Here is a 16,072-nt window from a genome sequence, read left to right on the forward strand (position 1 = left end):
CTAATGAGCATTTTTAATGATTTTTACTGTATAGCTATGCAAGAATGCACATAAAATTTTCCTTTGCATGGATGCATGTAGGGTCGGCCTGTCACACCCTACCCCGACTGTCAGATTACTGTGAACCTCACATGACCACAGTGGCTGGTGACTGGTTGAGCTCCCACTGAGTGTGATTATAGCACATTGATCTTGAATGTGTTATACTCCAATCAATGGCTCTAACTACCAGTGGGGCAGATTGTGAATTCTAGAAACTTAGGTCAATAAATGAAACAGATCCTGAGGGATGTCGAGAGGGTTTGGTGGGTGTGTTCATGAGAGGGTGGTGATGGGTAATTCTCCTGAAGGCCTACACTTTGTATACTATCACTTTACTGGAAAGACATGGTCTTTCTGCTTGATAGTGATGTTAAATGCAGCTCATCCAGCAATCACCCCCCACATCAAACAGGATTAGTGAAATCTTGTTAACTCTGGTGACACACAGGACCTTCATATGTAACCTTCTATTGAACCAACTGGGAAAAGATAAATTCCTGAGATTTTGCCTGAGTTTATCAGAATAGGAAGCAAAGCAGTGAATCATGTTCTGTAACTTTTGTGAACACATTTAGAAACTCTGCTATCAGAAAACAAGGTTCTGTATAAGCTTTGTTTTAAATTGGCTTTAAAACTCTAATTTAAAACACAACTAACCCCTTGAAGATTTCACCTTTGGACATGCTGAATGCATAAAAAACTGTATATTATACAAGATTTTTTTGTGGAGACTAGCAAAAAGGATACATAGCTTTGTTTACATTTTTTACAAATAAAAAAATGGCATGCATTTACATGCAGAGGGTATGTTTCTACCAGTTTTGCACAGTTTTGGAGAAATTGATCAGTTCTAAGCTATATAAGTACTTTATAGCCACCTTCATCACATAGAGCAACTTTACCACCATCCTCATGGAAACTCTCCGTACTTACCCTTCCTAGTTCCATTGGCAGATAAATTTACTTATAACAAGACATCTTCCCAATGTCTTTAGTGAAATAATCTACCAATGGAAATAATACTTTTTCATCAATACCAAGGAATTATTTACTTAAAACATATTTACTCATAAATCTTGCTGATTAGTTATTTTTAAGTCAGTTTTGTCTTAATTCAACCTCAGTAAGATATATGCACTAGAAACTAGACAAAAAATAGTTGATAAGATTTAGTATTTTTACTAACACTTGGCCAATCATGACTTTGACATATGAGACTAAGGCAGAAAGGAATGACTGGTTTTTCACATGTGGGTTCTCCCAAAAATTGCTTAACTCTTAAGATTCAGCCAAAGGGATGGACTCATCAGATTGGGTGGTCGGGGGTGTATTTCAACTTGCTGGAGGGAGCACACTTTGGCTTCAAGCTGGTAGTCAAAATGTGCATTCTATTCAGACAGTGTCTGCTTCATTTGCCAGCTGACACACACATCGCAGTGCATCACAGTGTCCTTGCAGGTACAGCTGTGTCCACCGATAAGACACTCTGGAGCAATACCTCCAAGTTAAGGAGATCTGGATGAGCCAAAAGCACACAAACATACACCCCCACACACGCACACACGCCCCAACACTTCCTTACACTACTTTAACTTGTATTTCAAGGTGATAGTGTAATATAATCAAAAGTAATTGTTCTGAATAGTAATGATTTCTGTAAAAAAGGACTTTAACCTTTAACATACGCAATTCTAACACACAGAGAAGCGTGACGACTTGGTCAATGCCTTGATGAACAAACCACCTTAACTTACACACACATCAAGAACTTTGAGAGCTTAAGAAGGACAGTCAATAATTGATGAGGCCATATGCTGTTTACCTTTATTGTGGTGGGGGAAGAGCAAGTTCTGCTTGACTCAGCAGTTGTCTGTTCTATGCTTTTTCTTTTAGCTTCGGTCAGCATGCTGAAAGTAAGTGTATGTGAAATTTTACAGACAAGCACAAAAGGATGAGGAGAACACTGTGGGATGCTGTGCAGAGAGACATTACAGTTTTAATCAGGAGAGAAACAACAAGAGTAGTTTATGAAATCTTAATTTGTGGATGAACTGTATAAAGCCAAGACATTGGTGAACCTGAAAACAGCTCCAGCAGAAAAGGTTTCTAAGACAATAATCATGGAATATGTGTCCATTTATACTTTTGAGATGTTTTTCCTCCTTGATCACAAATTAAGCTAAAAGAATAGTCATTAAAAACATTTAAAATACCCGTATTATAATCCCTTCTGGGCTTTTGACTTGAACACAATCCAGTACAAAGACAAATTTTGGTTCCTTTCAAAGTGACATCCAGCCAGGCTCATTAGACGAGCTTGGAGAAGTGCCCAGAAGGTGAATGAAACCATTCTGCCTTTTGAGATACCGCCGCCCAATTGATTTCACACAGACACACATGTGTATATCCTTTATTATTATGTTCATCCATAATAAACACAAGGTTTCACAAAACATCAATACTTCTTCTCATACTATGCTTGAAAAATGTGGATGAAAAAAAACGATGCAAATAAGCCTTTTTATATGTCACGAATACAGTGAATGAGTGTACAAGTACTCCGAATTTGACATCACCATGGCAACTGCAAATTCCCACACCACTGACTGCCACATACGGTAAAATTTGAGAATCATTAAGCATACGGGAATTAGTTTAAAGAGAGTTCATCTTGTGCACATTCTTAAACCAGAGTCATGAAATCAGATTAATAAAACTGTATTGGTCATGACAGAATTAATTAACTAAATTCTGTAGAGGAAAAATAACCAATTTTGCTTCAGCAGGACTTAACATTTGAGAAAAAAGTGAGACCATCTGCACAAAAGATTTACACCGGAGCAGAGCAGGATTCTGCATCATGACCCACAGAAGTAAATCCATGAAGAAATGGTTGGTGAATGAATTAAGAAGTAGAGTTCTGGACCGAGTCAAAGCTCAGTTCTTGTTCTCACTGAGATGCTTTGGGGTGACAGGATGTACATGCAAGAAACTCCTCAAATATCTTTCAGCTGAAAGTGAGGAGTGGAAAAACCTTCCTGAGGTTGTGCTGGTGGATAGAAAAAGCATTTTATTCCGACCAAATGGAGCAAGATCAGCTGTTAGGAGATATGGCTTCCTAACCTGTTCAATAAATAAACATAAGTTATGTTTTGAAGTACCTGTAATGAGATTATTTTCTTTTTCAGAAATAAACAGTAATAAAAACGAGGTTTTGCTTTGCAATATCATAATTTCTTTCAGAATAACTGAATTTTTAAGAAGTTGTCCTGGATACATTATTTCAGAATTTTCTGTTTTTTTAGAGGCAAGAACCGACATGAGATTATAAAATAATATATTTTTTTATTTTCAATAGGACTTGGTAAAGATTTATAGCTCCAACTAGAAAGCTATATATTTTCTTTCAGTAAATACACCTTTTTTTGTACTTCACCAGAACAAAGACATACATTTTGTTTATTTAATTTGTGTCATTTCCAAACAAATCTACCCTCAATGCATTTGTGCAATACAAAGAGGTCAAATTTACAGCCAGTTAGATAAATGACACTCCCACATTTAAAGAAAGTCAATCCAGTTTATTTAAGTGCAATCCAACTATTGAGTCACACTTAGATTAAACTACAGAGTCAAATTCTACTCAATTCTGTCACATCCTGTAAAAGGTTTTCTGTCTTAGAAAGTCCAGTTACTTACAGCAAGTATTTTGAAGCACTGACTCTACCTCTTTCATAAAACATTTTTCTCATAAACATGCAACGAAGGGCTGCTTCTAAGATTTTTTAGTCATTCATAAATTACAAGGATATACGATTATACTTCATAACTGTGTATGCAAAAATATACCTCCTGTTACTCGGTATGGGACAACAGGAGTCTCTTCTGATCTGAGAAATGTGCTGCTCAGCAGATCGTGATGCAGATGGTACACGTTGAAGACGGTACACTACATCTCGCTTTAAATCCATTTAAAGTATTAAATGGATTTAAAAAGCCTGTATGAGGATTGCTGGCCTTTTTGGGAATTCCCCTTTGGAAATTCCCTGCAGATTTAATGCAGGTAAATGCTGTACATTGTAAACCACGCCCCTGTTGTTCCACATCCAAGCACCAATGATGTGAAAGGACTAAGTGATCTGTGATAAGGGGTTGGTGGTTGCACGTTTAACCCAGAACGGTGATGTGAAAGGGGTCTATGCATGATGGGTAAGATTTCAGCAGGCATAGACTCCTTAATACAGACATTTAGACATTTGCTGATGTCTTAGGATGCTAACTAAATTTTGTAAAAAAAAAAGACTTTCTAAATGGAGGGAAATTGTTTTGTACTTTGCATTGCACAATATCCATCGACCCAACACAACATTTACTGGCAAAACCACAAAATGAATGCAGTCTCACACTCGAGCATTTTTCCCTGATTTGAGCTGATATTACACTAACTTGCAGTGATTTCCTGGGGGTTTTCTCTGACATCAGCTATAAAACTATTTCCCTATAACCCTCACTCTAATCCTCCATAACCTTAAGACTTGTCTCTACTTTAAATGATTTAATGATTTATATCACGATGACTTGCCGTTCACCCCAAAAAGGAGGATGAGTCCTCTTAATTAGACTGTGTAAACAGGTTTCTGTCCCCACAACCTAACTACACACACACACCCACACCCACACCCACACGCACACATCATAGACCCCCAGCTGCTGCTCTCTTGTAATTTATTATCCCTTCGGTACCCAGTGGAGTCATGAAATCAGCCTGGCCATTGCAGCACACACACACGCACACATATGGATGGTTGCACACATGCATCCATGTGCTTTTTTCAAACAGTCATCCCAGCCTGCAACCCAGAAAGACCTCTTAGGCTTAATTAGTACAGGGTCCCCAGGGAGAGCACAGCAGTGCAAAATACACTAGACAGATGAAGGATGTAAGATGGTTGAGCTGCTGGAAAAAGCTGAACAAAACACTGACAAGACACTATGTTCTATTGTATAGACAGGAGGTGAAGTTGCAGGTTTTTCATTTCAGTTTGAAATAATTGAAATGCTGATTTATGACTGTCACTTTATGGCAGATCAATATGATCCCTCCCCCATCTTTTAACCTCATTGCCAGAGGTCATTTGCATCCTAGAGAAACACCCAGAGAGTGTGTCCATATTGTGTTGTTAGCTACATTTAATACTGTATCTCTGAATATTTTATGGAACACAAACGCAGTCTTCAGCAGTTCTTCAGAACGCAGAATATTACATGGTTGAAACTGCACATTAAATCTGTAAATGTTTTTATATCATTTGTGGTGTAAGACATAAAGCCACACCAGGGAACAGGATTATTTTTATACACTGCACAGAAAATAACACTAGGTAGGTTAATTAACAACATTTGTGTTAAATTGAGACACACCCATGGATTTATTTTAAAGGATATCCTGAACCTGCTTCCTTGTGTGATTAGAAAAGAAATCAGACACAATGTCAGGGACAGAACTGAGAATCTAATTGTGCAAAATGAGCATATCAACTGCCAAACAAGCCACTTTGAGAAGATCCTGGCTAAAGCTGCTGAGAGAGTATCCTCTTCAGTGAGGAAGAAGTCATTACTTTGAAGCAAAAGTAATGACAAATTGCTAATCTACTCAGGTACAAAGACCCCTATTTTTGGAGATATGTCTGGTGTCTTATGAAACTGACATTTGATAAGTATTTGGACATAATGGATATTGTTGCATTTAAAAGAAGTTTGAAGAAGCTTAAAGGCCTGAGATCATCTTTCTCACTGTGAAGCCTGGAGGATGTCAAGACATGTTTTGGTGCAAGATGGACTGGTACACCTCAAAAGGTAGATGGCATCAAGAGAAAAAAACAATATGCTGACAAGCAGCATCTCAAGACAACAGTCAGTCAGGACAAATGGGTCTTTCAAATGGACAATAGACCAAAGCGCACAGCTAAAACCTGAAAATCTACAAACCTGTGTCAGTTCTAACAGTTGTGTCAACAGGACTGGGCCAAAATCTCAGAAAACTATTGTGGGAAACTTCTGGTAGAATGCCCAAAATATGTGAACCAAGTTATACAGTTTAAACTGCAATTCTAACAAATGCTAAGGATGTATGTGACATAAGAAATCCTTATTTTAAAGAAAGTATAAAATATACAGTGTATGTACCTCAAAAATTTGGTTTCAATACAGCATGGAATACACCAAAAGATAACAAATATTCCCATTTAAAGTCACAAGCAACAATTCTTAAATGCTCTGGGCTTTTGTAGTCCATTCCAAAACAAAATGTGGTTCAATGAAATCTAATTAGCAAGATAAAGTAGTTTTCTATGTGCAATTATTCAGTCTTTGCTTAATATTTTTATTAAGCAAAATTACAGTTACAAAGATTGGTTGAATCATGATTGGGAATTTTACTGGGACATAGAAGGGACACATAACCCTGTTAAACAGGACTGCTGAAGCCTGTCATCACAATGCACTTCTACATCTGCTCACCTTGTGAACCTGATCTGTTGCAGTCAAACAGCTACATTTTTGACCGGAACTTCTAAGCTAGAAATCAGTTTGAGCAATCCATATGCACACTTGTGCACACTGGGAGGAATTGCAACATAATTATGCCTAAGGTAGGGGAGATTAATTTTTTAATAGATCTAATGTTTTATTCATACTACTGTTCCACTATTGGCTAACGAAATGTGCCTAAAAAACACAAAACAACCACACTGTGAACACATGGCAGAACTGGCTGTTAGCAATTTCACAGTCAACCAATCCCATATCTCAGAGGCTTTGAACAAAGTAGAATTTTGGGGCAAAGCTGCCGACATCGAGATAAACATCCTTATATATACATATATATGTATGTATTAAGATATGTAATTTCTCTCTGCTTCTTTGGACTTTTCTATGTTCTGGCTCCAGAGAATTTGATTTAAAATTGGTCTTTGACAAACAGTGAAACATGAAGAAAGTGACAGTGACAAGAATAGGGTGTTGTCCTCTAGGTGAGGCCAGAAGGACTGGTTATTCTGGCCTAGAAATCCATTTACAGAGCCTAGCACTATGCCTAATCATCCACCCTGCTGTGAGAGGAGTACATTAACCTGTGCAAACACTGCTGCAAAGCTGGAGCACATTTAGGACTTTCAAACATTACTCTTTCCTCCCGCTGATTCTCATCCTCCAGTGTATGAATAAGATCTCGCTTGCACAAGTCTGTTTGTGGAGCAGAAGGAAGATTACAAGATGAGGGGAAGGAAATGAAGGTTACAAAGTGACTTTGTTCTGTGTAAAGAATAGAACCAAACAGCAACAAAAGAAGCCAAATGTTACCATAATATTCTTTGGGCAATTAAAAGAGCAAGTATTTTATATTTTTGCACACTTATGCATGAAGGTTGTGGGTTCAGGATTAAGGGATTTTTTTGTGGAACCTGACTTCAAATTATTCTAGGAAAACAAGCATATTTGCGGATTTTTGTCATACTTGACAGATTTTTGTTTAAAATGGGCTTTTATTTGTCATTAGCATGGATGTCATATTATTTGTCGGATTTTCAGTCTTGCTCTTGGACTGTTATTTTAAAAGAATGGCCATGACTTGTACAACTTCAATGAAAGCAAAAATGTTTGACCCACACTGCACCCCCTAATAAATAGATAAATGTTCATTAGCAAGCTGTATCTTGATCACTTGCTTTTTGTAGTCATCAACAAAATCGAAAAATAATTCTGGCTGGACATTTGCCTCCTCTGCTTGGCACAAGTGGAAGAAAATGTCTCAGCTGGTTGATTTTCTGCCACCAACACTGCTTTTAAGCATAGTCCATAAATTTCAAATTGGATTGAGGTTATGGCATTCCAGACTCTTAATGTTAGCCTGCTTTATTAGCTCCAAACACAGCTTTGATGTGTTTCTGCTCCAAAAGCACAATCTTTATGCTTTAATAATATTTACAGCTTGACTAATATTTGAGCTTTATGGTCAGGTGAGACAAAGATTAAGTTGTTGGGCACAATGGCAAAAATAATGTTTGAAGGAATCAAAATCAGTCCTTCAAAACTAAAACAAAACACCTGTCAGGATGGTAGTGGGAGCATCACGCTGATGATCTAAACTAAAAGTTTGCAGACAACATATCAGTCATCCAAGATCAGACAGATTCTAACAGCTTAAGGGTTTTACACTAAGAAGTTTGTAGAAGTGATGGTGAACTTTAGAAAACCCAACTCTAGTTCCAGTATTATTTATTATTTCTTCAGAGACCATCTACTACATTTGTGAAACAATAGAAACGCTGTAAAACTTGGACACTCCTGCATAGTTAGTTAATCGGATGGTTCACATTTCATTCAGATACTACTGTTAATAAAAACTCTCAGACCTCCTGCTATAAAATATGTTCCTCTTCATTTCTTTTGTTGTTCTAATTGATGAAGTTTATTATGGGTTTTTGTCTTGAGGAATTTATGCAAGTAGCTTTTGAAGGTTCAGTGAAATTCCTAGCCTGTGCAAGCTTGCTTGCCAATAAAATGCATTCTGACTATGATTCACTGTTACTGGTTATGCTGCTTGACACATAGACTTAGACTTAGACTTAGACTGACTTTATTGTCATTTTGCATGCACAGGGTGTATTTTTACATAGTGGGTGGGACTACAAATTCATCAACTTCTCTTCAGCTGATAGGCAAGATGGTTTAAACTTTGACACACTTATGTCTTCCTGCAGGGGAATCCTAAATCATCGAAATTAGATTTTAAATTAAGAAAGCAGCCTGATGCCAAGATTTCAGAATGGCCCTAACCTCCATCCTGTTCAATATCGATAGACTTTCCTTGAAAATCAAAACCATTGCAGGAAACCAACCAAATTAAATTGGAATGGTAAATATTCAGCCAGAATTTACCCTAACCTATTAAAACTATCCAAAAAATTCTTGCTAAAAGACTTTTAATTAACTGTTAGTAGGGGAATATGTAGCTATGTATGCGTATAGGTTTCATCTTGTGTGACTAGACAATCTTGTCTAATTCACACAATGTTTCATTCATACTTTTGAATAAAATATTCAGTATTATGAATTCAAAATTGTCTAATAGACTGAGACTTCCTCCCTCAGTTGATGTTTTTCAAAATTCCCTGAAGTTGCTTGTTGATCAATCATACAACGTTTAAAGCTAAATGGTTCAGAGAAATCACTAGGGAAACTTTATTGGTCCATGATAAGTGTAAGTCAAACCAGTCCCGCCTATTTTATCTGAATTAATTCTACAGGAACTACTGTTATGATTTCAGAATATTCGTCTCTTTGTGTATTTGAATGTACAGGAATGCATGAGCCTGAAAAATTTTTGGAAGCTGAGACATGTAATCTATTTTTTTAATCGGATTGCTTTAATCGTCTCCCCTCGCCTGCTCATCCTTTCTGTGCGTGCTTAATAATGCAGGACACCGCAGATTTTTCTAATTTATCACGCCCTCCCAGCTGGACTTGAAGTGACAGATTTATTAGATAGCCATTTTAACTGCATGTAATACTGCCATTTGAGAGTCGGTCAGACTGACAGAGTCAAAGCAGCTTGATGACCTCTGTGATAATGACCAAACAGGAGGGAAGGACATTGAGGAAAGAGGACAGAGAAGCTGATAAAGATATGTGGGGAGTAGTGTAGGTGGATGAAGAAATGTGGCCAGGATTTTCAAACAAGAAGAGAGTGGAGTAAGAGAATTGTGGAAATTCTCAAAACACACAAGATAAGTTGTGCTTGTTGATCATTTATTTCACACTGTAATACAATAAAAATAATAGAATAATGCACATCTTGCAGACTGTAGCGTTCTTTTACATACATAATGAGACCACTCTCTAACGTCTTAGAACATCAGAAGATTGAAAATATTCTCATGTCTTTAAAAGGGAGATATTACGTAAGATTGACTTTTTGAGTTTTATATCATGTTAAAATGTTATTCTCTTATCAATATGAAACATGAAATTTTGCTCCCCTGACAGAATACCCTGAATGCTCTCACAAAGCACCGCCTTTTTCCAAAAAGCTCCTCCTTGGAGCTCCAGCTAAAGCTCCACTAGCTTGGTACAGCCAAACAGAACTGAGTTAAGCTAAGTAGTAGAACAGGACCACTCCCTAAGTGTCATTGAAATGACATTGAAATGTGTTTGTAACCTTTAACCAGACAGATTTATGTCATGCCATCTGTTTTAGATTTGCTTTTGATTAGCCATGATGTGTTGCTTTAAGGCTACTTTCTGTTGTTAGACAGGCTCCACTTGAGAGATTTCATGATTCTACAGGTCTGACAGTAATACGGCTGGTAGTGGTTGATAAAATTAAACTTCTTTGGAGCAATCATATGTTCAAATAGGTTGGTTTGGATAACTATTTGTCTTCACCAATTGTGATAATAAGAGCAGTTGTATTGAATTATATTATTTTTTTGCCTGACATTATGTGATAATTTGAAACATTTAAGTATGAAAAACAACAAAAAAAGAGGAAATTGTTAATGGGGATAATTCTGTTTTCATAGCATTGTTTCTATCTGGTTGTGTTTAGTAATCCAAAATTAACTGAAACAAGACCTGCAAGGTTACAACACAAAATGTAATTCTAGTGGAGCAAAGTTCCCATGTGAAAATATAAAATTGTGTTTAGTTGCATTGTGTTCATGAGTGAAGGTGTTGATTTTATTTTAAACTTTGCACATATAAGTCCGAAACTAACACATTATCACATGTCTATGCTGATCTGCTTGATCACACCAATTGCTAGCATGCTTCCTGTTGCATATCTCATGATCGGTTCTAATGTGTTGCAGTTCCGTCCTCTATATGCAAATAATTTGTAAAATTTATTATTTCTGTGAACGTACGCAGATCAGCTTATACTTTATCTAAGTAGTTGATGTGGAGTCTTGTGATTTTTACCTCTAATGAACTCACCACAATTACTGCCCCTCATCTAAAGTGGTGCAAAAACAGAGATGCTAATGCTTATTCTAGTTTATAAACTACTTTTGAATGGAAGCTGTTAGAAAACCAGGAAACAAAACAATACACCTTGATCCAGAGGTGTTAGAGGAAAGGGGGCTGAATTTGTTTGGCAATACATTAAAAATTATGCATCATTTTCCTTTCTCTTCAAAATTTCACAGTATTTTGTGTTGGTATTTAAAAAGTTCTTCGTCTTATCTTATCTTATCTTATCTTATCTTATCTTATCTTATCTTATCTTATCTTATCTTATCTTATCTTATCTTATCTTTTATTCAACATTGGAAAATTAGGATAGAGCCTGACAAAAAAGGCAGAGAAGAGCAATCTGAATGGCGCTGTGAGAACCATAATGTAAAGATGATTATGTTTATAGCGTTGGGCTACAAAAAGAAGATATTTTGAAAGATAAATAATAAAATCATGCATGCATTGCATATAAATCCGGGTTATTTAACTTTGGTCTTTTACAACAAAGGAGCATTAGATGACAGATAAAGCCTGGTTAAAGAGATTCTCATTTTCTTTCCATCCTTCTAAAAGGGAAGTGGGCCGGGGGTACTCATTTTTCTCACGACCTGCTACCGACTGCATCGTGAAAGGACAGGACAGTGGTGGGAGGAGTCTTTTTCTGTCTTCCTGACCTCCGTGGGCAGTACATATTGATATTATGGGTGTGTTACTGGTGCATGACTGCTAAAGGATGAAAAAAGTGGGCGACAACGCAGACTAGCCGGTCCAATCGCGTATCGAGGTGTGCCTCCTTGGAGGCGGAGCCACAGTGGTTTGGGCGGTCCTTGAAGCGGAAGCGTGCCTCGGCTGATCTCTCGCTGTCATTCGGCCACGGTCGGTTCCAGGAGAGAGGGGCAGCCAAGAAACACACACAAGGATCGGCTGGCTCTGTAGGAAAGACAGCAAGCAAAAAATAACCCCAAATCAAACGGACAATGAAACCGATCGAATAAGGCTCAAAAGGGAACCCCGCTCAGCTGCCACATTAACAAAGCTATTCGATGATCGAGTCCAGATCAGAGACAGCAGATAGAGAGCTGTGTCATTGAGAGGCAGGACACGTCAGGAGAAGGGAGAGAGAGAGAGAGAAAAAAAGCTGACCGACTGCACTGTACGAGTCAGCTATTAAATCGCCTCTGAAAAGCTTTGCCTGCCGCACTCATCGCTTCAAGGACATCTTCTCGCTGTCAGCCCGAAGCAAAGGAGCTCGACAAAAAGGCATCTCCGAGGTCGAAGGGGGTGATCAGAAGGTGAAAATGGTTTTTACTCGCCCGCATACTCAGCCTGTCCAGCGAGCTAGCATCTGTGCTAACAGCCGTTAATAGCTAGCTTGCTAATGTTAGCAACGGATAAAAAACTTCCCTGGTCACCTTTATAAATTATAACTGGCTGTATGTCAACAACTGTCGCAGGAGTATAAGGACAAAAAATGAAAAAATACATATTGTCTGGTTAAATGTGAAACGTTGTTCCCAAACTGAAACTTATCTTCGATTTAATTTGATCATAGTGTCTCCTGCTGACAGCTGTCAAAGCAAGGTCGACTGTTTTATTCCCAAACGTTAAGGCGGTTAAGTTGTCACATTTTAAACATTGACCGATTGATTACGTTTGTGTGTTCGTGTCGTTGTCGTGCTGTTTGTAGTTCAATGCCTGTCAGCTAATTTGCCTTTCTGAAAACCTCCTCCTCCTTCTGCTGAAAGAAGCCTGTTCTCGACACAGCAGTGTTTCTGGTTTTACGGGAGGCTGACTGGAGCTCAGCTGGGCTCTTACAAACTGGCAACGTCACGGGGTTATAATTAGCTAAAGATGGAACGTTGACTTGTTTTTTCCTCGGTTGTATTAAGGGTCAGCTCATATGATCATGGTTGATTATTATGTATCCATAATTAAATTTAAAAAACGGCTACTAATGATGAGTACTTTATACTTACAGAATACATATAAAATGTATTTAACACATGTATAATAAAATGTCTCTCCTAAATCTGTCTGCTACTGCTACAGGGTTCCTTTAAATAGAACATTTTTGGAAGACTCCCAATTTTTGTAAAGCCTTTGACCTGCTGACGCTAATTCTGTTTTTTCTTTAAAAGCCTAGATATCAATATACTAATTCAGGATCTAGCATCTGGGAATAGTGTTTCTAGTTTATTAACCATGATGTCATTTTAAAATATCTTGCTTAATACTAAATTAGGTTGAACTTCTATTTTTAACAACCATACCATCTGATGTTATTGAAGTAGTCTTGCATGAGGAAATAAAATATTCCTTTTATAATTTGTACATGCTGTACATTTGCACTACTTAACAATCCTGTGCAACATATGCCATGTTTATTACAAAAAAACAAAAAAAACAATTAGTTTCTCACAGCTTGGCTTTAGATGAGCACTGCATCATCTTGCCATTGTTTGGAACTTTGGCAATATATGAGGTGATATGAGAATAGCATTCAAATCATTTTATAGCCTTTCTGACATTCCTGATCACTAATTATTTATGTTGGAAGAGAGTTGACATCACTTTGGGTGCATGAAAAGGCATTCTCAGGAAAAGCAGTTTTTAATAATAATAATAATAATTACAACGACAAAATGATGACATAGTTGACAACTGAATTTAGCAGTTTAGACAATTATATCTTCATAACTGCCTTTAAATTAACCAATATTTCTAAAATTAGTCTTTTTGTGTGTATATTATTTGGAGAAAGTAGATTCTTAACTTTACTATTAGCTTTTCAAAAGGGTGCCAACATTAATAAATCCAGTTCCAAAAGCTCAAATGAACAAAACAGAGCCTTCCTGTTATCTGCTGAAAGATTTGATGTCATCCACAGTCTAATATTGGCTTGATATGTCTTGAAAATTGGAGTAGAGATGTTGTCACAACCGGGCTTGGTTTTCCTAATTTTTACAGTTCTAAAAACTGTTAGCAGTACGACTTTTTCATGTGTTGATGTACACAAATAACACGTTCACATGTTACTTAACCTTTTCTCAAAATAGCTAATTTTGACATCCTCAGCACTGTAAGACTTGTGCCTCCTGATAGTACCTACTTCTGATGTATTCAATTATCAGAAAAAAGCACATTGGATATTTGAGTTTCAGACTGATTGACCAACAAACCTGAAAACTGATTCCACTCGCTTTTGGTAGAAAGTATGTTTTTATGAAACTGAAAAGATTTTATTTTATTTTATTTTATTTTCATTTTTACAGCTCCAAGTGACTTGGAACACTTCTTTTGTGTCGGAAAAAAGATCACATGTCATCATATTTTTGGACATAATAAAGTAAATTCAGAATTTCAGTTTGAGTAATGAGCCAGGAAGCTGAAAGATGTAGGTGTTTATATAGAGACCCCTTTTGAAACAGGGGAAGCTAACCTCACACCAATTCAGATTTTAATCGATAGTGCCGAATTTTTTAGGCAATATATTCTCACCATCTTATCTGAAGGAGAAGCAATATCCAATATTATATGACTTAAATTAGGTTGCCACTTCTGTAATTATGAACCCAAAAGCAAAGAAAGAAAACATTTTATGTGATGTGGAACCACCTGATGGATCCTAGATCCCTTGATCTATTGGGCAATGAAGGACTGAGTGCTAACCTGCATGCCTTTCTGTTTGCTTTTTTCACAGTCTGACCAAAGAGATCGCAGAATAGCATTTGTTCTGGGGGGAAAGAACAAATGGGGGATTACGGGTTCGGAGTCCTAGTTCAAAACAACACTGGCAACAAGTCTGCTTTCCCGGTCCGAATCCACCCGCATTTGCAGCCCCAGCACCACCACCAGAATGTGTCTCAGAGCCCCGCTGCTTTCATAAACAGCACTACAGCCACAGGGAATGGCACTACGGGAGGTTCTCCCTGGCTCTTCCCTACCTCTGCCACCCACAACAGTGTGCAAGACGAAATCCTCGGGGGCGCAGAGAAGCCCAAAGCACAGCAGCAACAGGAAATGCAAGAAACTCAAGAAAAACAGCAGCAGTTATCTCCTGGGGGTCACCAGGAGACTGGGAGCGGTGGCGGGATAATTGCAGAACTGGAAAAATCCCGATCAGAGGAAGCCAAGACAGAGAACGGCACGTCAGAGGGCAACAACGGAAAAGAGAAGCAGCTTCGTCTTGAGTCACCTGTCCTGACTGGATTTGATTATCAAGAGACATCTGGTCTAGGTGGAACAGGCCCGGTACAGTCGAGCACAACCTCGTCATCCCTTACTGGCTTTAACAACTGGTCAGCTGCCATCCCACCTGCACCGTCAACAATCATCAACGAGGACGTCAGCTTTTTTAACCCAGCCTCTGCTAACAACGGGCCTCTGCTATTCCAGAACTTCTCACACCACGTCAGTCCGGGGTTTGGGGGAAACTTCTCACCCCAGATTGGACCGGCTCCGGCCTTGTCCCAGCACCACCCTGCCCCACCGCCTCACCCCCATTTCCAGCACCCCCATAACCAACACCAGCAGCACCGACGCTCCCCAGCCTCCCCCCACCCACCGCCACCCTTCTCGCACAGGAATCCGGCTTTCAACCAGTTGCCGCATTTGTCCAACAGTTTGAACAAGCCCCCATCCCCCTGGGGTCCGGCTAGCTACCAGAGCCCCTCTCCATCTCCTGGCTCCTCCACCTCTTGGAGTCCTGGAGGTGGCTATGGAAGTGGAGGTGGCGGCTGGGGAGGATCTCAGGGCCGAGATTATCGTCGTGGGCTTAATGGAGGGATGACTCCCATCAATTCCATCTCTCCACTGAAGAAGACCTTCCCTAACAACCACGTGGCATCCCAGAAGTACCCCAGAAATAGTCCCGCTGGCTTCAACCCAAAGTCGTGGATGGATGATGGAGTAGGTCGTGATAACATTTTCCCTTTTCAGGTCAGTTTTCTTGTGATAATTTCACCAAACAATTTTCTTCTAAGCTACCATTATGTGGCATTGCTGCTATTTTTAGAAA

General features: G+C 38.5%; 1 protein-coding gene across 2 annotated transcripts in view; it reads left to right on the forward strand.

The window, feature by feature from the left end:
• Positions 1-11,930: 11,930 nt before the first annotated feature.
• The window catches only part of cpeb4 (cytoplasmic polyadenylation element binding protein 4), a 40,115-nt gene continuing 35,973 nt past the window's right edge, over positions 11,931-16,072 (forward strand). For both annotated transcript variants that reach the window (XM_014471385.2, XM_023341834.1), the window contains exons 1-2: positions 11,931-12,347; positions 14,756-15,993. In XM_014471385.2, coding sequence (XP_014326871.1) covers positions 14,806-15,993 — 1,188 coding nt within the window. In that variant the 5' untranslated portion in view covers positions 11,931-12,347; positions 14,756-14,805. The remainder of the gene's footprint in view (positions 12,348-14,755; positions 15,994-16,072) is intronic.

Source organism: Xiphophorus maculatus, chromosome 11 (assembly GCF_002775205.1).
Source record: "Xiphophorus maculatus strain JP 163 A chromosome 11, X_maculatus-5.0-male, whole genome shotgun sequence".
Taxonomy (NCBI): Eukaryota; Metazoa; Chordata; class Actinopteri; order Cyprinodontiformes; family Poeciliidae; genus Xiphophorus; species Xiphophorus maculatus.